Consider the following 27,356-nt stretch of genomic DNA (forward strand, 5'->3'; position numbering starts at 1 on the left):
GCCCTCTTCCCTGCTACCTTGAGGCGACCTTGAATTTGCCCTGCTTTTTCATTCTCCTTTGACTCTGCACACATTTGCCCATTTTTCCTGTTGCCTTCCCCTCCTTCTCCATGTGAAGCTCCCTATGCCCAAGACCTCGAGTGCTGCCTGGAATTCTGGGCAGGATGCCATCTGTCAGCCTCCAGGGAGTTTCCTAGTGGGTGTTTTTTTGGGGGGAGGTTACTGGCCAGTTGAAGGTGGGCGTGAATGAGTTTCATAATCTTTAAACCTCCTGGCACGTACATGTTACTCCATGTTTAATTTACGTATTTACTTTTGAGAAGCTAAATAATAGCTAAGGAGATGGGTGATTGTTTAAGGAATGGGATTTAAAACAACCCATCTGTTGAAACCCTGGAGGTTTTATTCTTATCTTGGCAAATCACTGGCTAAATCAGAATCTCCCTCAGTCTGGCTAGTTTATTACTCTGGGTCAGCCAATCCCTAAATCTGAGGCGAAACACAAGGACGCAGCCCACTGCACGCATCAGGCCCCACCCACATCAGAGAGGCCATTTATTGTCCCTGAAATAAAATACAGACACAGTCTTCTGTTTCTCTTTTATTGCAATCCATTGCAAGGTCAAAAGATTCACAGAAATATAGAAACTACAAACTGGGTGAATTTTCTTTATCCACTCAAAAAGACATTAAAGACAAAGGACCAGGATTTTCCACTACAGCCATATATTTCATAGTCTTTATTCTGAAAATACTGTTGACATTTCGGAGAGGATAAAAAGCCCTGCATTAAACATGTTCACATGTATTTATGACACTCTAAGCTATATAAAAAGAACAAACTATATTGCCCAGAAAAATTATTGAAAGCCTCATTTCAAAGCATCTAATGAGAGCACATTCACCGACCGACACAGGCTCGTGCTGGGGGATGCTTTTCCTGGCTGTGTTTTGTAATTTATGCTTCGAGGCTAGGTATGAGATTTCTACAGGTTTCTACAAATGGACCAAAGCAGGTTTCCAGGTTATGTTGCATCAGGCTTTTGGGATTAGTCAACATTTTAGAGTAAGTGCATGTCCCCCCACCCCGCCACCCCCAAACCTCAGCTAAAAGCATGTTACAGTGCTGCGAGTCAGATTCAAACAATGCAACAACAAAAAGGGAAATCGGTTATGCACTCTGCAGCCATCTGACACCCAACATGAAGCACGCCAAAGAGGATCTCAACTTTGAACTGAAATGCTACCATCTACATCAGATGGCTCTCCCTTCTTTTTTCAAAACTGTTTAAAATATAGTGTGACATATAAAAACTAAAGTTCTGTTTATTCACTCAAGCTATTCTTACTATACATACTGTCTTATAAATTAGTTTTGGGTTAAAATCAGTTAAAATATTATGAAATAAGATTCTTCGGTGGAGAAATGCATATGGAAATGAAATGGTTGTTCAACATGTAAGAATTTCAGTTTATTAATGTTACTCCCTTCAAATTAAAGTAGTAATCCTGTATAATTATGGGAAATATTCTAGGTCTTACTAACTAGATTTTCTTAAGTGATTGGGATTAAAAACAAAAGAAGAAAATGCCATATTGGAAACAAGTTGACATAATCAAAGGAAAGGTGTTTACAAAAAATTCATCATAAATATGTGAATGGCATCCAAATGTAAAGGTATCTATGGTTATATGCATGTATTACCTTAGCAACATTGGGACTTACAGAAAACAGTATCAAGTCAGTTTAACTGTTAAAGACCAACTAATAGTTACATCCACACCAGGGAAGAATAAATAGCAAATCCACAAGTCAGGATTTTGTCTAGTTCTACAGAGAAAAGATAATCACTCTTTAACTTAAGAAGGCTCCCTGCTGTCTTGTTGATAAATCTAGACACAGGAAAAGTTACTTGAGCCCGAGTCCCTACTATGAATTTATTGTAGAGACGTGTGAAATCAAAATATATATTCATTTACTGATAGGTACTGTCTTCACCGAAAGCTCACAATCTTTAATAAAGCAAGAAAATGCTCACTCCGACAACTGTAAACAGAATCTGAATGAACAGATTTTCTAATTTTTCTTAAATCATATGCTAGCTAGCAATAGATCTTCGCAGTAGCATAAGAACTACTCAAAGAATAACATGCATAGATCCAAAACAACCTGTTCCCAAACCAAAGCAAAGCAAAAATAAAAGAATTCAATAGGATTGTCTATTTATATTTTGTTTATTGATAATGCTACTAATGCAACTACCCCAAAATCTCAAATGTACTTTCATAATTACCAAAGTTAACAATGAAGTGATCTGTAGTTTTTATTAATAACTTCACACCATTAGTTATGTTGGTGGCTTCGACGTGGATAAGATTAGCTCCAAATATCATCAAAAATATATCCCAACCAGTTACTATCTATGAAATAAAAGCTAACACAATGTTAACGTAAAACCAACTAAAATATTTAGTACTCAACAGAATGCATTTGCAGAATAATGAATAATTTGTGAGCTGGCTAAGGGAGTTCGGATTGTTGCCTCTATATAAAATATTTTAAAAAGGCTTTATTCTCTCAAGTCCCCAAGTCACCCACCAAATATGAAGTTGGCCGCCTCTGGATACACTGTGCTAGGCTGAGCCACCAGAGTCGATGACCTACTTCCTCAGCGGCCCTGGAGGAAGGCTCCTCTTCCAGGAAATGGATCTAGAGGAACAGCCCTGCTCTGTGTGTGTGTGTGTAAGCTGTGGATACTGTTGCATTGCAGGCTTCTCTTGAGTGTCCCGTCCCTCTGGGGTTTCCCCAGGGCAAGCACACCATTCCACCCCATCAAAGAGGTGGCCTTCCTTTTGGGACATTGGCAAGTGTCAGCAATTAGACACTCACAATGACACACTCAATCTATTTAAATGGATATTTAAAAAAATACTTATTAGAAAAGTAAGCCTTTGAACTTAAAAACAAATGTTTGTGGCTCTCATGATCTGTAAATTTAAGAAACAAAGCCCAGCTCACTGGGGAACAGGTAATGGGTGCGCTCGGGCTGCGTGGTAAGCAAACAGCACACAGGTAGACACACTCTGGTACACACGCACACAGGTGACACCTAAAACCACTCGGGGATCCCCACCCCAAATCTACATGGCCCCTTGGGCCTGCTGAATGACCCTGCAAGAGCACAGGTGTTAGGAGGTGGCGGCCGACATGTTGGGGGTCCAGCCCATCTGGTAGGCTCTCTCCAAGGTCCTCTTGCAGTCCTGCAGGACAGTGCTGAAGGTGATGTGTGGGTACTGCTGCACGAGCTGCTCCACTGTCACTTCATTGACCTGCGACAAAGAAGAGGCACGTCACACCCCAGGACCACTACGCCGCACTGCTGGCCCTGCTCCCTTGCCAGGGCCTTCCTGGCAGCTGCGCGGGAACCAAGTGTTCTGAGACCTGTGTCCCCTTTGGTCTTACCTCTGACTTCCCGGTACTACATCTGTCCTTAAAGGCATGGTATAAAGAAATCAAATGTGTTTTCCTAAAGAGTAAATGACAGTGATCTGTCAGGCTCCTAACCACATCCAGGGAAAATCTAGCGCTGGGGAGATGAGAAAACAGGACAACGGCATCCCACTATGGAGCTGGCTCTGTCATCAATCTGACAGGCTTTTTAGAAGCCAGACCACAGAATGGGGGGTTTGGAGGAAGGATACACAGGATTCTAGACAGAAGCGCTGGGGAAAATGTTTATTTTCTCTTCCCGGTAAATGGTAAGGGACTGCAAACTTCACATCTCTTTGTGGGAAAGGCTGAAAAGTGAGGAATCAATAATTAAAACATACATGGCTGGCAGGTCAGAGATGGCCCCAGTAGACCTTAACCATCAAAGATACCACCTTGATTCTTGATTAGACAAGGCAATCAGACAGGCCTAATTAAAACTAACACCTTTACAATTGCTGTGCTGTGAAGGGATTAATTTGTCAATTATTTTTAAGCTGATTGCAGTTCATATCACAGAACTAGACAGCTTCCTTCATCCTTTAGATAAATAAATGATTAACCTAAGAACCACAACTTTTAGGTAGCTTTATTTAAAACCTTTATTGAACTCTTGGGCATTTTCAGCTACATCAATATTTTATTTATACTGAGTAAGCTAGTCTGAAAGAAGTTACTTGTGATTTCTGTGTCCCTCTTAATGCCCATCATTGCACAGAATTGGGGCCACTAGGACAAGCCTGAGACACCACCAAACCCTCACCATTGCAAACTCTTTGTAATTTCCCTGTGTAATGCCTATTTTCACTACCATAACAGAAAATTTACAAGAACTATGATCTTAGTATCATGAGCCAGTAATGGCTATAAGTGAATGAAGGATAAAATAACAAACTACAGATTAAAAAGAGAAATCCAGGAATAAGAAAAGCCCAGGCACTGCCACACCCAAGATGAAGACCAGTAGTTCCCCGAGGAAAACTCTTCAGTCCAGTGCCCCTTCTCTGGAAAGCCTTCCTTCAGTAACCCCACCTCCCCACGAGGCTGCCTTAGCGGTTCCTTCTCTCTGCCCCCACCCCCGGGGGAGTGAGGCAGGAGGGAGTGGCACTGCCTGAGCCTGTGGCATTATACAACTTTCCACTTGCCCCTAACACTGGAATAAAAGTCCTAGTACACAGATTTCCTTGAACTTTAACGTTAGCAAGCTCCGCCTAAAGCGGAGAAAGACTATGGCCCCTGAAGCTCAATTCAGCAGAAACGGAGCCTGCCAGAACAGGTGCGAATCCTGTTCTCGCCTCATTTCTTTCCGCGTCGGTTTTCCCAGCTGCAGCCTCAGCATAAAAAGCAAGCGTGTGAGTCCCAGCATTGTCCCAGGGATTCGTGTAAGAAGGTGCGGAGCACCGTGAGCGAAAAACGTGGCCACGCAGCGGCCACGCGATGAACCGTCACTGAAGGCCCGCTCGCTAGGTGCTCGTCAGGATTGCCACGTCAAAAATCAAATACGGCAAGGAGTAATTTTTAGGATTTCCTCTAAAAATTCATGGACAGGAAGTATCTAGTCCATTTCAATGCTTTCTGGAGGTGATACCAGAATTTTCCAGAATAACACAGTCTGGGTTTTATATATCCACTGTCAGGAACTCCTTCCTCTTCCTTCACCGATGCTCCCTCCTGCTCCAAACCTGAAGAATGCGGGTTTCACCAAGAGATGGCTGAATCCACTTGCTCAGCAACCCTGGAGAAATGCATCTCGCATCACCTCGGGTAAATGTGGTCCCAGGGCACCAAACTAATAGCACAGGTGAGAAAAGCATGGACGAGGCCAAACATTCAAATCCACCACAAAGACTGTTTTCTCCAATCCACAAATGAGCCTGTAGGAATCTTGACATCTGGGTTTGACAGACACTTTGGACGATTTTTATTTTTAAGTACCCCTATCCGTTGGCTCATTCACCAAATGCCCACCACAGCCGGGCAGGCCAAAGCCAGGAACTGGACTCCCGCTCTACGGCTCTCAGATGGGGGGCAGAGGCCCAACCCCTGGAGCCACTACCCGTTTTCTCCCGAGCTCTGCTCTACAGGCAGCTGGAGTGAGCAGCCAGAGGCGCGCAGAATCGGGGCTCTCTGCTGTGGGGTGTCGATGTCCCATGTGGTGCCTTCAAAACTTCAGAGCCAAGTTTTAACAACAAAGTCTCTGTGCAGTGACTATTTTCTAGGAAGAGGCATACTGGTTATCTCAAGCGATCCTGATTCATGGAGACACCGATTTCCGCAGTCTATAAAGGAAGGGGCAGTTGGGCATTGCAGTGAAGGCCTTCCCACAAGCAGGGTTAATTTCCTCCATCGGATGCTCTGATGTCCATATCCCTCCATTTACCAAGGGAAACCGGATCAGTTTTTTTTTCCCCTAACTGTGCTCTCTATAAATACCAGAAAATAAGGTGGGGGGGGGGGAAATACATCCCATTTTAGCAGCATCACTGGAAAGAAAGTTACCCAAGGAATATACACCTGTATTTCCACGAGGATGGGCTGCCTCTTTTCCTCACACCATTTCCTGGCCACAAAATGCAAACCTCTTACATTAAGGTTGTGTTCACTGATTCCTCACCAGGACAAACGAGCTCAGCTCCGTTGTGGCCAGAGAGGAGGGGCTCGGGACACCAGGACAGGCTACACCACGGAACCGCTAGGCCCACGGAGGCCTCTCTGCTGACTTTGGGCCCTGCCAAACTCCACTCGCTACAATGAAAAGGACTGTTCTCCCATATCGCCTGTGTGTAAACGGGGAACACTGGGATGATTATGTTCTTTTTTAGATTTCCTTCTGATCCTGGTTCGCTGTGTTCAATTTGTTTTCTTCCTGCTGAAAACTATCAACGGCAACTCCTATATGACACACGAGATTTGAAAAATGCAGTGTGTCTTCCTACAGAAATATGCAGCGGTGTCATTTGAAGAAATTACTGTGATTAAAGGGAAAAAACCATGTGCCACATGTTTTTTTTTTAAATATAAGAAAGATTGGATTTTATAGTTCTCTCCCAAGACTGCATAACCATAATTTACATTTTCAAAATTATTATAACTCTTTTTAAGGTAGTAGTAATTTGTCTGGTATTTTAATCTATTTTGAGTTAACATCTATTAGCACTTTTTGAAAATGTGAAGCAAATTGCTATGCTAATTACGGTAAATGACACCAGGGTTTCATTATGTTGCTGCCACCGCTGCCGCCATGGAAGGCTGAGGCAGGAAGCTCTGGGCTGCAGCATTTCAGGGATTCAGTTTATCCTGTTCTCCTAGGCCGCCAGATCACTGCCTTCCCCAGCAGGCAGGTAAGTGTAAGCTCAGGCCGATGATAACAAATGTTCAAGAAATAGAACCTCTGATCAGGTTTGCTGGAGAAGCCATTGATGTGAAGCGATGTCTATCTCCCCTTGGGCTCTTGTCATGAAACCGGGGCTGTGTCTCCTGTCTCAAGGCAGTGCGATTTCTGCACTCCTGTTGTTTGAACTTCAAGAGTGGCTCCACCTTGAACCCTTCTTGGGGGGGGGAGGGAAGGGGAATCCTGAGGGGTCTTCCTCTGTGTGGGGTGGGAGGGAAGGACGGGGTGGTTCCATTGTCACATTGATCTCTGGCATCCGTGGCCAGTGGGAACACGGGAGGGATGGCCCAATTGCAGATGAGGAACACTGGCCACTCCTACTGGGAAGTACAGGACTAGACGGTTCTTTTGGTTAAGGACTTGCGGGGGGAGGAGGGGAATGATTTTTTAACCTTTGTGAATAATAAGGCAAAGTGTCTCCAGTATGCATGGGGAGTGCAGAGGGAAGGGTGATGTGTTGAGCCTCTACTGAGCCAACTGAGCGTGAATTCCTTGAATCTTAGTTCTGTGACTCCAACGGAATTAATATTTCACTCGGTCATGCAGCCACCTGGTGATGCAGCCCAGTGCCTGGTGCTCTCTGCACGGAACCACGGGCACTAACAGATCAGTCCTCCAATGACATATTCACTTGCAACCACCTCCTACAGTATAGCGACAACAGAAAAGATTGCCATCTGTCCAGGAATCCTTTTCAGAGCCCTGGACAATCTTCTCAAGATGGCTGCTCAGTGACAGGGAAAAAGCACAGCGGGGTTCTCTGTCGGCGGCAGGTGTAGCTGTGGCTGTGCGGGACTTGTGGGCAGGATGGAGACATGAAGATGCTGCACTAATAGGGGTCCTCCTGCAGGGCCAAGTATCCCTGAATCACAATCCCTCCGTGTCACTCTCAGCAGATGCCTGGCTTCTGAGCCGAGCTGTGGGCAAGGCGCTCACTGGTCACTCGGCAGGGCAGAGGGACAGCAATGCCAGAGCTGGAGAAGTGCTTCCTGGGAAGTGCAGGCTGTTGTGGAAAGAAGCCTGCACCTGACCTTGGGGGGCAGCTGGAAATGACACTGGAATGGACTTGGGATGGACGGGGAGGGTGTGAGCTTGTTGACCTCATACACTCTACAAAATACACCAGGCGGGGAAAGAAAGGCAACCAGCTCTTGAATTGGAATAAAACAAGCAAGCTGCATGCAGTATGTCTCTTGCCTCATTCAGCAAAGTCAAGTATACTGGGGATGCAAGTTCATGATCGCCAACAGCTCTGTTCTGAGGGTGAGAGGTGCCAGGAAAATGAGCCCTAAGCCTGCAGGTGGGCAGCGCAAGGTGTCACAAACTGCACACTCAGCTCACGCCACCTGACTCGGGGCTCACTCCTCACGCAGACCTGTCACTCTTCCCAGGCTCCCTGGGCAATGTCACTCACTTCTAACCTCCCCAGAGGCTGACCGCTGGCGACCCAGAGGCGCAGCGTGCTCTCTGCTGTCTGCCTCCCTGTGAGTTTCTCAGCTGTCGGAAAGTGTCCTGGGTGGTGGTGGAACTGCTGTTTACCGTCCACCAGCAAGTCACGGGGACAGCGCCATTTTCAGAGACACTGCCGTTGCAAGGAGTGCTTGCACGCTCCATGATGGGCTCACATTAAAAAGGCTAAAATAAGGGCAATGTGAATTTTAGTAGCACCCTGAACTTGCATGTAAATGAGATGAGTCATCTAAGTGCAGTTTAAAATATTTTTAAATAAGACACTAAGAAAGATGAGAAGATAGGCTGATTTTTTTTTTTCAGGACCTTGTGCAGCCAATGACATGTAGTACTTTGCTGTCGGCTGGTGCAGGTTGGGGTGATTGCATTTCTGTCTTCGCAGCTGGACCTCTCCTGTCCCTGCTGGGTCACACTTGGCTGAGGTTTCTCCACTGTCGGAGCTGGGAGCTCCAACGTCCACTTCTTGTTCCATGGGGGTGCACTGACACTTCCTAGCTCAGCATCCTCCTCCATCTTGGATTTCAGCAGCCTCGCCTTCCCTCTCTTGTCTCCCTCGAACCAAAGCCCTGTACCAAGAGTCCCATTGATTCATGTATAACAAACACAGCTACTTCTTTACTGATGTGGGTAGAATTAAACTGCATTTTCAGCCAAGAACAGGAACAAGAATCCTTCCAAAAATTCATGGAAAATAGCATCAAAAGTGTACTTGTGCAAAATTTTTTGAATTCCTCTACAGGGTTTTTTAAATTCCCCAAGCAACCTCACGTAGTAGTTGTCACATCAATTGCTCATTATGGTCACCTAGACACCTTGAAGGCTCTCACTGCACAGCCTCAGCCAGTTGTCTCAGGAGCCTGGTGGTGACCGACCCTGCATATGAGTTATTTTCAAAACTCCCAGGGCCCTGCAATGCACAGCTCTGCATTGGACCTACTGGTCTGCAGCTTCTCCCCAGGGTGCATTGTTCCGTGCACTCGGGAATCTGAAGGTCAGATGTGAAGATCATTCAAAAGCAACAAGTGCCTAGCCACTTCCATAATGCCCTCCACAATCAACTGAGTTGGGGGTTCTGAAGAAAAGCGATGCTGCCCCTCAGCGTAGTGGCCTGTCATTTCAGAAAGAGCCATCACTGTCAGAAACACCAGGGCTGGTCTCTGTGGTGAAAACCCCCAGGCTTCCTCTGCTTCTACACCTAGTCTTCCATCACTGGGTGAATAAAATCCCAAACCACATACACATAAAACCCTACGAGGGGACAACAGAAAAAGCAACAGCTCATGTAAAACTCCAAAGAGCACAGGGAGAGAGCTACAGTGTAGGGAATGAACCTAGCAGAGACAGGCTCATCAATTCGGTCAACTTTGTTGAACGCAGCCACTCTGGTTTCAGAATCGGGGATGATTGGAAGTGCTCTGCTCTGTCAATATCGCAACAGGCCTGGCTTCATGCTGTCTCTTTCTCCGGAAATATAGGCTGCCTGTTAACAGGGGCAGTCTTCTCACTTGAGTAGCAAGTGAGAAGGCAGCAAGGAGCCTGGGAGCCTGGGGAGGAGGGTGGAACACGGGGCTGCCTGCAGTGTTAAGTGAGAATCAGGGATCGCCATTCAGAAGACTCTAATGGCAAATCAGGGTGACAGGAAGTCCAACAATCAGGCTGTTGCACAGCAAAATAATGACACTCATTTTCTGTCTTGTAGAATGCTCCACCCCCCGAGAAAGATGTTTCAAGCCAAGCACGAGGCTTAGCACTTCTGAGGCCGCAAACCGATGGTCTTGACTTGATCCAGCACCCAAATTGAAGCGTTTCACAAACAGATGCTGAGTGACATCAGCAAGGAGAAACCCACCCACGGGGGAATCATCCTGAGTGGTTCAGCAAAAACTCCTTGTAAAAGACCGAGCCCTAATAAGATAATCAGTGTTGTCACTGAGTGAGTGGGAGGTGTGATGTATTTATAGAACACATCTGGGTGCTTCTAAATCAAGCTTGCAGAGTTAAGCTGAGAATCCTCATCCAGGGGGACAGCTCTCTGAACTGAAAAGTCTGCTTTCCTTGGTGCCCAATGGCTCCCTGAGTCTCAGCTTTTCATTCTCTCGCCTAAAGGCCAGGGCAGTGGTAATCTCCAAGTGGGTACCCCAGGGAAGCATCTTTCCCAAACTGCAGTTCCCATCAGAAGTTTCAGATTTGACCTACTTCCTGAATCAAATTTATGATTAACAAAGAATTTGTTTTGCCTCAGTGCGCTCAGTAAATCTGCAGATGAAAGAGCCTGAATGGAAGAGATACATCTGATTTTCAGAACGACTTCTACCTAAGTCAGACCATCTCGGGGGATGACTGTCAGGAATGCTCTGTTCAGCCACACCCCGGAGGTCTGAGTCCTTTGGTCCTGACTTAAGAGCGGCCTGCAGCTTCAGGGCACTCACAGCAGAACCCCGCTGGCTCCTTCGCATCTGTTTCCTTCTGTCCAAACAATTTTTAACATCTTTCCTGTTATTAAGAGGCACTCAGTCTCCAAATTTGCTTTTTGATAGATAATGCCTTTATAAGCCTAAACTGTGGGCTTCAAATACACAGGGCAACAAAAGTGGGGTTAAATTCCAAAAGAAATCAGGTGAAAAGCATGTACAGTCCATCCATCCATCTCGCCACCCACCTCGCCACCCACCTATCCATCATCCAGTACTTGTCTAGTGACAGCAGTGTGGCAGGTCCTGGTAATGCAACCTTGATAAACTAGATTCCCATATTCTAATGAAGAGGATGGTAATGGGAGTAATTAGCCACCACACTGAGAAGAGCTGGGATTTACTGCTTACTCCTCTGCAGGAGCTTACACAGATGCTGCTGCAGAGCCCTCGCCCTATCCCGTGAGCCAGGTGCTGTTACTGCTCCCACTTTACAGATGGAGAGACAATGAAACAGGAAAGAGAAAGTAGGAAAACCAGTAGCTGGTAACAGGAAAGCCTTGAGGAAGACATTCTTGTGAGGAGAGGGTGTGATGGAGCAAAAATGGGTGTGACGGAGCAAGGAGTGTGTGATGGAATGGAATGGAAAGGGAAGTGCCCACTGCACCTGGTGACAGAGGTCAGTGGCGACCAGTGGCATGGTGAGGATGGAAATTGAGCTAGTCACGTTGTAAGCAAGCAAGAGCCATGGCTCCAGGGACATCCTAATCAGAAATCTGATGGTGGATTGGCAGAGAGGATTACAGAAGCCCAAGGCTGAAAGCTGACCAATGGCCAGATGTTTGGGAGGGACCTCATTTGGATGTCATTTTTAAGACATTAACTAGCAGTTTTTCAGTATAATTCCTATCTACCTGTCTCCTCTGGGAGGCTGAGGGCTCCACAGGGTAGCAGTTGTATCTTAGTCACTGTGGTTTTTTTTTCTGACTTGTCACCTATCATAGTGATGGGAACCTGGTCAGCTGTTCAATAGATAGTTCTTGAATAAATAAGATATAGGAAAACAGTTGAAAGGACACTGGGGGCTGGGAGGGAGAGCTAAGTGTCCTCTGAAAATGACTTGCACTTGGAACTAACAGTTGATGAGACTCAGCGCGGCAGGCCCTGCTGACAGCCCAGCCTTGGCTGCAGGACCCGTGTCACGTGGGCCACCGCTGGCCATCCTTGCTTCTGCTTGCTGGAGGCAGGTGCTTGGGAATCCAGAGAGCTCTCGTGGGCTCTGTTAAGAAATTCTGTTACCTTTTCTATTTCTAAATTAGAGAACTAATAAGAACCTACAACCTAATTCTTTCATGTAATTACTGATGCCAAATCCAGGCTCCAAGGAGATTATTTACTATAATACAATGATGCTCCAGGGTGCCTTCCAGTGAACAGTGAACAACAACACACCATTTTATTTGTCCTCCAGTATTTGGGGAATGGTTGACTCTCCACCACGCCTCCAAACACACATAGACACATGCCACACACACAGTTTCTCCATGTATTAATCTAACAGGAAAGTCGGCCATAGGCAGCCATTAATAAGCCCATTCCCTTAAGAGATTCTACACAGATAATAGAAAGCAAGGACTACTGGTTTCCAGGTGTCTTCTTTCTCTACAAATCTGAGTCATTTCAAGGGTTCTCAAAATATAAAAATTGCCATCTACTGCTTTAAAAAAACTGCTCCCTGAGGGCTGGGCATCTGATACAGTGGTTACGGCATGGCTGAAGGGCCTGCATCCCATCTTCAAGTCCCCGTGCTGGAGCTCTGGTATTGTTTCTGGTCCAGCTTCCTGCCAATGCACACCCTGAGAGGTCGCAAGTGATGGCCTGACACCCACGCCACAGACCCAGACTGAGTTCTAGGTTCCTGAATTCAATGTGGCCCAGTCCTGGCTTTTGTGAGCATTTGGGTAGTGAACCTGCTGATGGAATATTTCTTCCTTTCAAATCATTTTTTTTTTAAAGAAACTTGGCCTGAGTCCCAGGGTGAGTTTTTCTAGTATCTCAGTGTGTTTATATTCATCACTAGGATATTACAAACCACTGGAGCAGGTGATTAATATATTGATTGCAAGATTCCAAACCAGGACCTTGGACAAACAGAGTGACAGATGATAAGAATAGTCATTTAACACTGAGGGCTTACTTGTGTGCTTGACTTTGCGCTAAGGGTTTTACTGCAATATTTCATTACATCTTAGAACAAGCATCCAGGATGAATGTTCTCACTTCCGATTCTCAGACTGGAGACTCAGGTTTTCTGAGCCTCAGTCGTCCAAGCTGCCATCACAGCAAAGCGAAGATGCAGGATTTGAGATCCTGGGCGATGGGGTGTAGTTCTGCTTCGTAGGGGTTCACGCTGGTGGTTCCTGGTTTCCAGTTTAAGTGCAGTCACTGCATCTCAGCAGTTCACATGAGGGCAGGCTGCAGGAAAGTGAGGCTGAGATGCAACCTCTGAATTCCAGCTGATGTGCTTTCAATTACTAGGAATAATCGGGAGAGGATTGTAAAAACGTGTTTTAAAGTGCGCCTGTGTGGAAGCCACCTGGACAAACTGTTTCATCAGCAAAAGGGATGAGCTGCTGACGCGTCAAGCCGCGGGGTGCAGTTGGGGTGCTGGGGGCGCGGAGGGCATCACCAATGGCTGCGGTAAGGGTTCCATCGCCTAAGACACACGACTGTGCCGTCATGGAACGTCAGAGCGCTGCTGCCTTGTTAGCACAGACGGCTTTCTTCGGCTTTGTTTTTCACTTTATTTTATTTGACACAGCCCCCCCATTTTTCAATCTTCAGTTTTGGCTCTAGGCAACCTGGGAACAGCTGTGCATCCGTGGCAGGGAAGCTGGAAGGCGTCAGGCTCTCGCTTTGTTTCATGGCTGAATTGCGTGACCCAAACAGCGCTGGACACAGTGCCCCACAAATTATTTTTTCCCTTAAACTGATTTTTCCAGTTATTCTGTGTATTAGTTACAGAGACCTATATTATTTTTCCCCATAGGGCTTTCCTGCTCATGACTCCTAAACAAGCTGATAAAAACTCCATTTTCCCCCGCAGAAATATTTAGGTGGTGGAGGCTTTCTCTTCCCATAATTACTTCCTGAAAAATGCAGCGGTCAATTCTCCCTGAATATTTTCACATTCAATTGAGCACACTAGACGCGGCCCTTGAAATTTTAAGGTTATAAAGCCAAGCTGACTGGTTTGCATTACTGGCCTTCTATATCGGCTTCCCGGTGAACTGATTTAGGTTAAAGAGGAAAAAAAAAAAAAAGAATCCCTTTACAGTTTAGAGGAGGAAGTCATTTCATGTGTCCTGAAGAACAGAACCACAACTGTGAGACGAGCTCACCTGCTTCATTCCTTAACTGAAAACTTTGGGAAAGGGGCCAGTGAGGAGACCAGTCTAGGCAATGGATGCTTGATGAGAAATGAATTAATTCGATTATTTTCACGGTGTGGATCAATAATAGCCTTCCCCAGAGACCCCGGCCCGAAGGCTGCCAGATAATCAATAGGATCACGGGGAGCTGGCCCTTCTCCCCTGGCAGCTCCTCTGATCTTTTCTGGGCGGGACTCTTCACGCCTGTGTAATTCTAATTTATGTCAACCAGAAATCAAAGAAATTCCAAGAGGCTTCAGTCATAGGACATTGGGGCGGGCCTTTCATGATCTATTTCCCTCTATTCTTTCAGGAACTTGGCCCTTGGCACCACTGCCTCCCCCTGGCCGCAGGACACCCTTCCAGGGCAGCTGCAGGCCAAGGTGGAGGAGAGACCATTAGGTAAATCGAGGTAGGCTGTGTCCTTACCACCTCTAAAGTCGCAGGGACACAGAACAAGACATTTTAAGCACGATGCTTTGCCAAGAGTGGCTCTCCCTCAATAATGCTCTTTAATGATACCCCAGACGCTGGCATTTTCAAATCAAATGAACAGTGTATAAAATTAGTTCTGCATGAAGTTAAAAAAAAAAAAAACCTCCAGAAAGTGAAAGGGAGCTTTTAAAAGCTCCAGTATTTCTCCATCCAACTGCTTTTCGCAAGGGGGTTGGCATTTGAGAATTGCTACGTTTACGATGTTATTCACTGCTCATAATTCAGGCCCTGTGTCTCCAAACTTGTGTATTAGCACACACTGCTAAGGTTTCCCACACCAGCCACTCCGCCTCTGGCGGGCTCTGAGTTCTCAGCCCATGTTGGGCCTCCGTGCACCCTCCCTCCTCACCAACCTTGCTACCCCAAACATTTTTCATTAACCTTGAACACTGCATTTGCATTTGCCCTATAGCTTTCCCAGGATTTTTTTTTCCCGTTTCTTTTCAGTTTTGTTCTCTATCCAAATTGCCTTGTGAGAAATGAGGGAAAATATATTATGATGAAAAACAAATCTATAGAAAAGTTAGAATTCCCTGAAGTTGTGAAAACGATTTTTAGGACCAAAGCCATTGTCTGTTATTGTGGAAACTTGAGTAGACATATTGTTCTTATTAGAGGATCCCATTAATTGTACAGGTACTTTTAACTAAATCGCCAAGTAAATGTGAGTTAAATTGGTAGGTGATTTTGGGTCAGCTCGAGTTCCCAAGGTTAAGTAAGCCTTTGAACAACCTTTAGGGATAGAAGCTCACCCCAATTCATCAAAGCCATCTCCCACAGCGTTTTCTTCACTCGCTTCTTTCAGTGCAATGAAGTTTAGAAGATTAAGAGGCGTCAGCTTCAAAACCCTTTAACACGCTTATCCATCGAGCAATCAGAAAAGCTTCCTGATACCTTTCCTAACTTTACAGCTGCCCGAGCAATGCTGTGTGTGCTGCACGGTGGGGGGGACCGGGGGGGTGCTCACCAAGGGTGCCGCCAAGCATCTGGTGCAGTTGAGTTTTGACATAGTTCCTTAATACAAGTACATGTGGCTTGCTTCTGCAAAGACTGGGTTTAATATTTCCTCACCTGTTCTCCGTTTATCTAACGAGAGTGAGGAGTTGATGGCATAGCTTTTCCTACAACAAATGCAACGTGTCTGGCTATTTTTGCAATTGCTGAAAAGCTAAAACGAAGGAAAAAAAACCCCTAGCTTGGAAAAGTGCACCCCCCAAATTACATGTAAGTGACCCCAAATGTAACTGACTACATAAAAAAGCAAACACAATTAGACTTATTTCTTAGTACCACTGGGCCCTGGAATGTGAATGCAGGACCACATGGGCTCAGGGACCACACTCCTGGCCTGAGACTGGGTGCTACTGTATGAGGCTTTGGTCTCTTGCCTTCTCCTTTGGGTCTGGTAGGGATCCCAAACGACAAAAAGCCAAATGCATGAGTTTTTCAAGTGGTTAGCAGATTTGGCTCAGGAGAAAAGACCCACTCTAATTGTGTCATGTAATGCCAGGTTGGCACAGATGGCCACACACGGAGGCTCCGGGTCATTTTGTCCATGCCCTGATAGAAGTGTTTGTTTCTTATTCCTAGTTTCATCTTTATTTTTCTGATGACTGTCTCCTTACCTGTGTGAAATGCTCTTTTACTCACTGTTTCCTTGTCCCTGAGCCTGACTATGTTATTAAGTTAATTCCAAATAGTGTCCCACAGAGGTTTTCAGTTTCTATCAGAAAATGTATACAAGTCTAATTATTCCTATCTTTGCATACAAAATAATAATTCTCATTTTCGGTTTATGGGAAGAGACAGTACAAAGTACATCTTCTCTAATCGGAGTTTATTTTTTTCCCCACTGTTTTAAATTTCCTTTCAAAATGGGTTAGTGGCCATTATAATTTTTTTCTCATTTGGTTTGGAAATATCACAGCACAAGTTAATAGAATGACACTGATTATAAAAATCATCAGTAATCGCATTATATAAATAACAACCATTATTCTAAATGCTCCTATAGAAGGGGTTTTCCAACAGCTCATGAAAAATACATATTATGAAAAGACTGCATAGATTTCGACATTTTTTCAGTAGAATAAACGGCTTTTTTTTTTTTTACTTCTGTGTTTTTTCATGAAGTTCTTGAGGTGCCCTCGTATACAAAACAGACCTTATGCTCTGGCCCTCGGTTCTCCCAGGTCTTTCCCTCCACACTGGATCTGCATGAGGAACGCTGGCATGGTACCCCGTATTACATTTTCCAACCCAGCAGCACTGGATGTCTTTCATTTAAGTATTCCTTAATTTCTGCAGCAATTTTCAAAATGTCAGGTAGGAAAGGTTCTTCAAAAAGTCCATGCAAATGTGTTTTGAAACATCTATGCATGAGGTTCGAAAAAGAAAAAAGCCTCTAACACGATTTTTTCCATAAACTTTGTGAACTATCCTCACATCTTGGCTCTAAGTGCTCACAACCCGTCCGACAGGTGTGATGTTGATTTCCTGCACAGGGAAATGGGCACAACTGCAATGACATAGCCAGAGTGTGCACCTGAACTCTGGCTCCAGGGACTGCACCTTGGCTACTAACAGCTTTCCTTTGCTGTTATTTATTTATTGCATAATACAAAATGTGAAAGCTGGGTACCTACTTTAGGTGCGCACACAACTAAACCAATAAGCAGGCTTTCCTGTACCTTCCTTGCACTTGGTTTTCGTTTGGAAATGTCTTCTGTTCTTGTGGGACCTCTCCTGCTTGGCTCTGAGATGCCGTAAAGTCTGAATGGACCAGAAGCAAGGCTGGCCCAGCACCTCCTAACGCTGGGCTGTGGTGCAGCAGCTCTGGCCAGATGACCTTGGCCTAGAGCTAATGGGCTGCCAGAGCAACTTTCTAGCAGGACAAAGGACTCGGGAGCCATCTGAGAAAAGATTAAAGCCTTCAGGGACACTGCTAAGTGTAACAGCCTCTTCATCTCATTTCGTACTAATTTATTGGCCTAGAAAAGCACCCATTGCTAAGATGTTGGTCAATCTGGCTGGGACGATCTACTGTAACCAGGGTATCCAGCTTCTGCACTTCAGCTCTGGGAGTGCAGCTGGTCTCAGCATGTCTGCAGAGTACCGAGTGATTTCTGAGAAGGCTGATGCATGCACAGGGGTGCACGCATGCACACAACCTAATGCCCACGGTCAGGCAGCACCCATGCAGCGATTTCTTCCAGAAGCTGGCGAGATCTGTCACTGACCCTTGTTCCTAACATCTTGCTCACTGTGGACCCGGTAACTTGTCTGAAAATTCACTTTCAAGCCACAAGGTTAGTGGCAGTGTTCAGTTGATTTGCAGGGAGTGCTGATGGGGACTTGCAACCTCTGGGTCCCAGTGCTGTTGCCTAGTTACAGAGTAAGTAGCTTTCTAGGCTTGGCTAAGAATACATACTAAAATCTCTGTAAACACAACTAGCTGAGAGGTCCAGTATAAATAGGGATTTTAGACTATTTTGAGCTACGAATTAAATCAATTAACACATGACAAAGCTTATGAGGAATCAGCCATTCTTCTATTGTCCTCACATTTGTTACGTTTAATAAGTGGCTGCTCTTGTAGAGGCACCTCTCATCACCACTGCACTAGTAGTGCACATGTGTCGGTCAGGTGCAAGTACAGTCGCCTGCCTTCACAGGGCCCCCTGTTTGCTGCTGTATCCAGCCAGCTGCACAGGCCTTCTCCCAGCCTCTGGACCATTTCTCATCCTGTACTAGGAATGGCATCTGACGTGTGGGGACACAAATTCCTCCTTGCCCCTTTCTTGCCCCTACATGGCCAGAACACATAGATGTTGAGTCCTGAAATTATACACATGGAAAGACCCAGTTGGGTACTGTGCTTTTCTACTTTATTGATGTAAGAAACTTGGAATTGAATTTTCCTGATAGACCCTGCAAAGTGCAATTTACCATGCAACCCTGTCATTTTGGTCTATGGACTTTCTGAGTAGCATATCAAAACCTAAGCTGCTTGGTGTGTGCTGTTTCTTTTACTTTCTACTTAAGCACAACATTCATTATTAAGGAAATGCACAAATAATCTCACATTAGTAAACCAAATAAAAATGCATGCAAACATACAGATGTACATACATTTATATACATACGCCTCTTACGCATGCGTGTGTGTACATATGTGTGTGGTGTGTATGTGTTTGTATATGTATATATGGAAGAGAAAGGGAAAAAGGAATATGACAAAGCTATTTACTTCACTGACAGAGAAAACAACAATTTGATAGGCAACTCTTACTTTATCACATCTCATGAGCCCCAAGTACCGCAGAGACTTGCTGCTTTGCGCAATCAAGGTGGCTCCTTGGTCTGTGATTTCCTTGCACCATCCGACATCCACCGTCTCTATGGTCATGCTGTAGCGCCCAATGGCAATCAGGGCTGAGAGGAGACACAGAAGAACGCACCCATGTTAGCAGTGTTAGGAATCTCTATCTAATTAGGACCATTTCTCTCATTTCCTCACTAAATTTGTTCCTGAAATGTTGTGTGTAAATGAATGTTTTAAAAACTAAATTAAATTTGAAATGCTTTAGGAAAGCTTGCCCTATGACAAACCCTTCTGCAAACTGAATTATCATTCCATAATTTCCCTTTCATTGGATGTAACATTTTATCAGATTTACTCACTACAAGGTTACCAGTACTTTGGAACATGCATACCTACACAATGAACAAATTAAAATGAATGACAGCTATAATACTGGAAGAAAAAACCCAGCCCAGATAACATTCATAATTGTTTTACAGAAAAATCTGTAAAAACACCATTTTGAGGTTTGATACAGTGTATGTGATGCTTTTTTTTGCCAGTTGGCATAATTTTTTCCATGTGTTCATGACCTATGAAATGTGAGTATATAATATTTTTTGCATTAGTCTGTTTGGACTGCTAGGAATTGAGAGTACAGTATACATAAAGTTAAATTTAATTGATGCTATGCTATAGTGCAGTAAAGGGAATACATTTGTTATGGCCAATTTCCTCACCATATCAGAAGTCTTCCTTCTATTAACATAAAATAATGCCTGCCGTGTGAGAACTGTGCCAACATCTCCAGTCTCCGTGACTGTTTAGCACTGTACGATACAACGCAGGTGTTGGTCCCCTAATCTATGATGCACGCTGTGCATCATTGGAGAGCTCCATGACTCATCAGCCTGCCAGAGTGACCAGCGGATGTGCCTTCCACAGATTTCCAATCTGCTAGACATGCACACCTCTACAGCTGTGGATCATACAAACAGAATTCAGTAGCCCCAGGCAGAATAAACTTATGGTGCATTTGTCTGAGTAAATAATAAAAATAATAAGGAAATGCAAATTGTTTAATTATAATCCCTGTCCCACGATGGCATACATGAGTTGATTTTTGTGATACTAAAAGTGCATGATATTTTCCAAAATGCATTCACTGGATTGATTGGAACAGAGTGAATTACTCATATAAACAAACATTAACTCTTGCAACTCACAGGAAAAAAAACTTGGCAAAATCTCTTTGATAGTAACCCCAATATTTTTCTTTTTCACTAGAAAATTTGGTCCATGTACTCAACAGTTTCAAGGCATTTCCAGGGACCATCAAATTTTTACAAAAACAAGGATCAGGATTGCAGTTTTATTAATGAAATACCTTGGGCAAAGGATTTCTCTTATTTAAAGATTTATTTCTGTTAGAAAGTCAGATGAACAGAGAGGAGGAGAGACAGAGGAAAATCCTCCATGTGCTGATTACCTCCCCAAGCTGCCGCAACGGCTGGAGCTGTGCCCATCCGAAGCCAGGAGCCAGGAACCTCCTGCAGGTTTCCCATGCGGGTGTAGGCTCCCAAGGCTCTGGGCCATCCCCAACCACCTTCCCAGGCCACAAGCAGGGAGCCGGATAGGAAGCGGGGCCTCTAGGACCAGAACTGGCATCTACATGGGATCCCACTGTGGGCAAAGTGAGGTCTTCAGCGCTAGGCCACCGTGCCAGGCCCAAGATTTCTTTTTAACTTCATGGTAACAGTTTGCTGTTGCGCTCATGTTTGTACATGCTGCTGGCATCGAAAGCGTCCCAGTTTGCTGAAGTGGTCTGATACCTTTGTGCCATAGAGTTGATACCCCATTGACATCCCTGACTTGAGGACTCTGGTTCTCCCTGGTGCTGTTACAGCTTGCACTGGTTATGATATCCTGAATACAAATGAAGCAGGAGATACATAAAAGAAACCCCTTTTCAATACAAAATGCTCAAACTATGATTTTCAATGAAGACAAAGTACAACCTGCGGGATGGCCCAAGGTTGGGAGACTGTGTGTGGCTGTTTTATGGAAGTTTGAGGCTAGAATGTGAAAACCAAATATCATCCAAACAAAGGTGAATCAAATGACAAGAGACTCTGTTAGGGGCTACTTTATAAGTAAATTGAGGGTCAATAGCTATCAACTCTGGGCGCTCTTATCTCTGGGTTTGGTGTTTTTCTTTATTTTTGTTTTCTAGTGCAATTAAAATACATAATACATAAGACAACTGGAGATAAATTAAGGTATTTGGTTTTTGTTTTGACCCAGTGCTATTTAATGAAGACAGAATTAAACTTTGCTAGTGCTTAATTAATTCATTTATTCAATCAACATTTCATGAGCTCGAGAACATTTCTACCACCATCATTGAGTGTTTTCACTGGGCCTGGCCATGGGCTAACAATTTGAGGCACATTATCTGCTTTGACCTTCACAGGAACCCTCTGAAGTCTTACTCTTCGCTCACTTTAAGGCCTAAGAAACTGAGTCACAGTTTCCTAGTAGCAAAAGACAGTGAGTAGGGGAGTGGGTCAAAGTGGAGAACGGAGTCAGATCCAGGGCTCCACATCAGCTCATGGTTCAGGCAGCTGACGGCTCCGACAGGCGGCCCTGGCAGCCTGCTGTAACTGTGCATAGTGGGCCAGAGCTCACAACCGGCTGAGTGCAGGTGAGAGGTGTGGAGGGAAAAGCCAAGAACAGACGCAACACAATCTCATTCCCAGTCTCTTCCCACTCTCACCTCTGTTCTTCATTCGGAGCTTCTCAGAACAAAGCACCCTAGCATTTACTGCTCTTGGGAATGCTGTTATTTATCTTATGCCCAACTTGCCCCTTCAGGGTGATAATTCCTATACAGATGTTTAACACCTAGCATGTGCCAGGTACAGAGCAGGGTCTCAGAATGGTCTGGAAAACACACCAATGACTGCAACATGGTTAGGTCTACTATAAGGGCATGCCTCACACTTTGGAGAGGGAAGGAGCCCTTGGAAATCCTCACAAAGGGCTGAGATAGGTTTTAAAGGGTGGAAAAAGCCTTCTGAAAATCCAAGGAGCCATGGCAAGTGTGTTGGGCAAAGGAAATGCCATGTGCAAGATAGACTGGTAACAACGATGGGGAGCGAGAAGGGGACAGGGGTGGTTCTGTAAGGCCGAAATAAAAATAAGGACAAGGAAGTGACAAGATCCATTTCAGATACAGAACAGCAAAGCCCTTGATGTCATGAAGCTTCCGGGAGACAAGATGAATGAGACACAACAGGCATGCAGTAATCGTGCTTTCCAGAAGGACTGGAGAGCTGGGGACAGGCTAAGTTGCAGCCAGATGGGAATAAAAGGATCTGGCGTTCTACCGTGCACTGACGTGGACTACAGAGAATGATAATGCACTGTAAATTTCTCTGAAAAAATACAGGTAGAGAAAAGAATTCTAAATAGTTTCACCATAAAGAGATGACAAATGTCCGAGGAGACAAGATCTGTTTGTCCCGGTTTTCAACATTACACGATTTACACTGGTAACTACAACTCAAGGTTTCATTCAAACATGCATCATTTATGAAAAACAAATGTTGAAACAAAATCAAAAGAGACGCAAAATAGCTGACTAGAATATGCCAAGTGCCGAGAAGGACAAGGGCTGAGCATGATGGAGCAAGCAGGCTAGCCCCTTCGTCCCCACAGCAGCACTGTATACTGATACACAGACAGCTAGGGCAAAAAAACTGGGCCCCAGCCCCAGGGAAAGGACAGAAGCAGACTGCTGGGTTCCACAGCTAGTGCTCATCTGGTCCTGTAGCCGCATTCAGAAGACCTGCATAAGAGTATCTTTCAATGATTATTTAAGATGTAAACATTACAGCTTAGAAGTAGTTGAGTGTTGACCCTGTGGCTGTAACTGATTCCAAATTATGGACCAAACTGTCTGTCTGCCTTTGGGTGTACAGTGGTCTGGAGTTCAGCACGACTCTCACTACTGAGATGCCTGACCTTGGGACACCATGGCACTTTGCTGGATCTCAGCTTGTTCACCTGGACAACAGACATTATCTATGTGTTGTATTTCACAGGGTTGATTCAGGGTGTAAATGGATAATGCCAGTAAGGGACGTGGTACTAATGTACAAACGTAATAGTTTGGTATTTCCCCCAAACCATGCCACAGGTGGTACAGCTGATAGGAAATGGAAAAAACTTCAAAAGTTTCAAAAAATAAAAAGCTTTGGGCAAATGAAGGCACTATGTAAGTACTTTGTCAACATGTTACTGCTGGAGTTCCTCAACTGTTTATTCTCTGTGTTCATGAACTTGCAGACTGCACCTGGGCTGGTGGGGCTCTCAATGTAATATGTGATTACTGTGCTCATTGGGGTCTGACACATTACAATGGTACTTAGCTTTGAAAAGGGATAAATTCTGCGAGACCATTTCCTGATTCCAATGCAATCTTGTTTTTCTCACATAAGTGCACCTAATGCAGAGAACTCACTTTTTAAAATGTTCCACAAATTAAGTTATTGCTCAGTAACTTGCATGCTGATCAAGGATATACATTAATTCACTAGTATGTATTTCATAGGCAGACAGGTGACCTTTGGGTAGACATACCATCAGCAACAACGGAATGGTCCCAATTAGAGACCATTCTGCTAAGTTTGATGAGCCACTTCCAAAAGGATACAACTATCATGTCTTCACTAAGACAACCTTCATGCAAAATACAAGATAATCAGATATATAGGTAAACATGTAAATAACATATATTGATCAAGAGGAGCTGTATATTGGAGACTAGCATACCAAGAAATGAAGATAAATTGCAGTATGCATCTCTACTGTAAAAGATGGACTCCCACTGAAATTGTTGTCTATACCTACAATGTCCTGATACACTTAAATAGCACAACGACGATTTGTGACTGTTGTTGAAGCCCTATTCTATTATAACACAGGGAAAATCACTGCGGGGGAAGGAAGGGAGGGAACGTGGAGAGGGAGGAAGGGGAAATCCTTGAGCCTGTGAAACTATCATGAAAAAATACAAAAATTTAAAAAGGAAGAGACTTACAATGGCGTTTTGTGGTACTGAACTGGAATCAGAGGTATTAGAATGAACACATCTATAAGTGGATACACTCAGATATGAACAAATTATAAACATGGTGTAGTGCATTTCCGGGTGGTATACACATGCTATTCTAGCTCTTTCTGCTGGGATGCTGGACTAGACACAATAGTACCTTGTGGCACTCAAGTCTTAGTTTCTAAATCATTCTCCAGTAAAGGAAACAAGGGCTCTCAGAAAAAATGTTTTAGTCCAGGACTGGGACAGGAAAAATATGAGTGGAACATTCTACGGCATAAGAAAGTTTCAGAAAGAATGACGATACGTCAAAATGATGCAGGACCTAGTTAAAAGTAGCTGCCAATGGCCAAAACTGGAACAATTGGAGCATCAAAATGATAGCATTTAATGATCATACAGTATCCACAACTCCATTCTGATATATGAAAGCATTTCAAAATGGTCATGGGAAAGTAGAATCAAAATATAAGTTAATTTTGGTGTATATATAACTTGTGTAAAATGAGTTAACTTGGAAATGCATGCATATATTTTTTCATAGTATACATTTTCCATGAACTTTTTGGAGACTACTCAGACATTGTAATGAGTTAAATGGTCATTTTCCCACTCAGTTCTTGTTTATAACTGTTGCCTGCAGTTTGACTAATCTAAAATCTTTTCACTTGTATTGGCCTTACTATGATTTAAATTTAAAATATTATCTCACAAAATTAACAAGGAAAGTAAGGGAGAGGAAAGGAAGATGGGTGAGAAGAGATGGAGGGAGGGAAGGAAGGACTATCACATTCTTAAAATTTTATCTGAATTATGCTTTATTAAAAAATTCAAATTTAAAAAATAGAATTTTGTACGAAAACTTTGCCTTTAATTCCATTTGCCATGGAATTATTTTATGGAGCACCTCATAATTTAATCAAAGAAATTGATAAACAGGCAAGAAGAGATGATTCTTCCTTGCAGAAGAATTCCAACTAATAAATGTAAGAGGAATGAGGGAAAAAAAAACATCAGGCGGTGCCCACAGCAACAGTTGTTGCAGGCAAGCTCCACCAGCAGATAGAAGTAGCTGGTGAAAGTTGGAAGAGAAGCAGGATATTGGCACAGTGTCAAAGATGTTTATCAATTTTAAGAGGAAAAAAAATGTGACTCTATGAGGAGAGAGTCTAGCCATCAGACATCATCATATTCAAATGAGCCAGGCTAGCATCACCAATAAGGACACGCAGATAAACAATATCCACCCTTCATCGCTTTTGCAGTATTCTTGCCAAAATGAATAACCTTATTCTGAAAAGATGACACAAACTTAACAAGAGAAACATTCAACAGCATTCATCAAAGGGTCAAGATCACGAAATACAAAGGAAAAATAGAGGGACTGTCAGGTCAGCTGTACCCTATGTGTGATGGCCTGACTTGCATTTCAGTAAGATTTGTTGGTCAGTGAAAATTCCTTACTATCATTTTAGAAGTCCTTATTGCTAGGTGTAGCTGGGTGGAGGACATATGAACTTCTCTAACTTAAAATACTTCCAAATCAAGTTTTATAAGAGTATGGATAAGCTAATGATAAGTTGATACACTAAGTATCCTCGGGGGGAAAACGGGCATTATTTTGACAATGATTTGATATAAATATTAGGGCTAGGAAGACATTTGCTCCCCTCATTGGAGTAAGATTTGTCACACAGTTGTATCAGTCGGACATCTACATGTGTCATTGTGTCCTGACATTCCATCTCCTGCTATGGATCTGAGTACCTGCAATAAAATCAGGGGAAAAAATGCCCTGCTGCTTGAAAGAAAGGGTTAGAATTTAACAGTAGGATTAATATCTTTCATGTAATACTTGGACAAAAGCCATCTGCAAAGAAACTTCTTGGCACTGTTACAAAGGAATAAATATGAAACACGCCCTCTTTCATAGAAACCATAGAAGTTTTAAAACAAAGAAATGACACCTTCCGAGGTGTGTGTTGTTGTGGATAGTCCCTGCACCGGCCCTTGGCTCCCTGGAGAAGCTATCTTGGTCGTCCCTAACTCGAACTTTTGGGGAGAACTGCAGGTGTCTGGGCCAAGGTCAGCTGCCAGAGTCCTGGGGATTCTGCTTGGGAGAAGCTCTGTTTACTTCCTGGGTCCTGAGGTGTAGCTGAGGGCAAAGGCAGTCGTCTGAAAGCAAATGAGCACGATTCCTTCTAAGCATATTCATGGCTCAAAATGTCTGGATCTTTCAAGATAATTTTGCCTCTCACGCAGCAGTTTGTTCTTATATATATAATCCGATGCTGTTTTATTCTTCTCTTCGAATTTGTGCCCCTTTCCCGTATTCTCCTACTTCATTATATTCATTATATTCTTCCTGTTATGTGTGGCAACCCACACACAGTACACCCTAAGATGTGTGGCCTCGCTGCTCTTTGTGCTGATACTTTGTTTTGGAACACTCCACTGATTTTCTAATGCAGAACTAGGTTAGTTCATGTTCGTGCTGTTTAGGCAGTTGTTGGCCTTCCCCACGAGGCTGTCAAGTCTTTGGAAGGGTGAATGTGGAGGATGCTATTCCTAGGACCGCAGAATCACTGAAAATCAAGTGTCACCCATTTGTCAGAGTTTTAATTAACTTACTGGAAGCATAATGTACATGAAGAAAGCTGCACACGTCCCAGGTATGCAACTAGATGAATCTGTGCAAAGTTGGCCCAGCTGCATAGCAGAACCCAGAGTGAGAAACCCAAGATGGCGGCCCAAGTCCTTGTTCCTCACTGCAGTCTCCGTTCAGTTCAGGTACACAGGCTTGCACGAATGGTTTTGAATAGAACCAAACGGCAAACACCTCTGGGTTTTGAGGTGCCCATCAAGCTTGTGAGGTTCACCCTCATTGTTCTGTGTGCTGTGTTCGTGCTTGGTGCTGCCTGATATTTCCATAATTCTTAGGGGCCCTGGGTGGTTTCCACATCAGGCAAAGAACAGCTTTCTTAACACAGATAACGTTCCATGTAATTCGAAAGGAAATCCTCCAAGTCCATTTGCAGGGACATGGAACTTAAAATAATAAACTCAAGGGGAAGAGGTAACATTTTGAGAATCTTTCACATGCTCACTTCTTAGTGAAATGTCCAGACTGTGGATGCAGCATGCCTTGCTTAGGGACTCTGAATCCTTCAAAATGATATGGAAGCTACACGTAACAAAAACAACTGCCAAACAGTATGCTGAGCATTAGAGGGCGAGCACTTGGAA

General features: G+C 44.1%; 1 protein-coding gene across 1 annotated transcript in view; it reads right to left on the reverse strand.

The window, feature by feature from the left end:
* Nucleotides 1-588: 588 nt before the first annotated feature.
* Nucleotides 589-27,356, reverse strand: part of FBXL17 (F-box and leucine rich repeat protein 17) — a 409,923-nt gene continuing 383,155 nt past the window's right edge. The window contains exons 8-9 of the mRNA XM_040986132.1: nt 18,980-19,122; nt 589-3,330 (exon numbers count right to left, since the gene is read on the reverse strand). Of these exons, the coding sequence (XP_040842066.1) occupies nt 3,190-3,330; nt 18,980-19,122 (284 nt within the window). The 3' untranslated portion in view covers nt 589-3,189. The remainder of the gene's footprint in view (nt 3,331-18,979; nt 19,123-27,356) is intronic.

Source organism: Ochotona curzoniae, unplaced genomic scaffold (genome assembly GCF_017591425.1).
Source record: "Ochotona curzoniae isolate NIBS_2020 unplaced genomic scaffold, NIBS_Ocur_1.0 contig_4501, whole genome shotgun sequence".
NCBI classification, from domain to species: Eukaryota; Metazoa; Chordata; class Mammalia; order Lagomorpha; family Ochotonidae; genus Ochotona; species Ochotona curzoniae.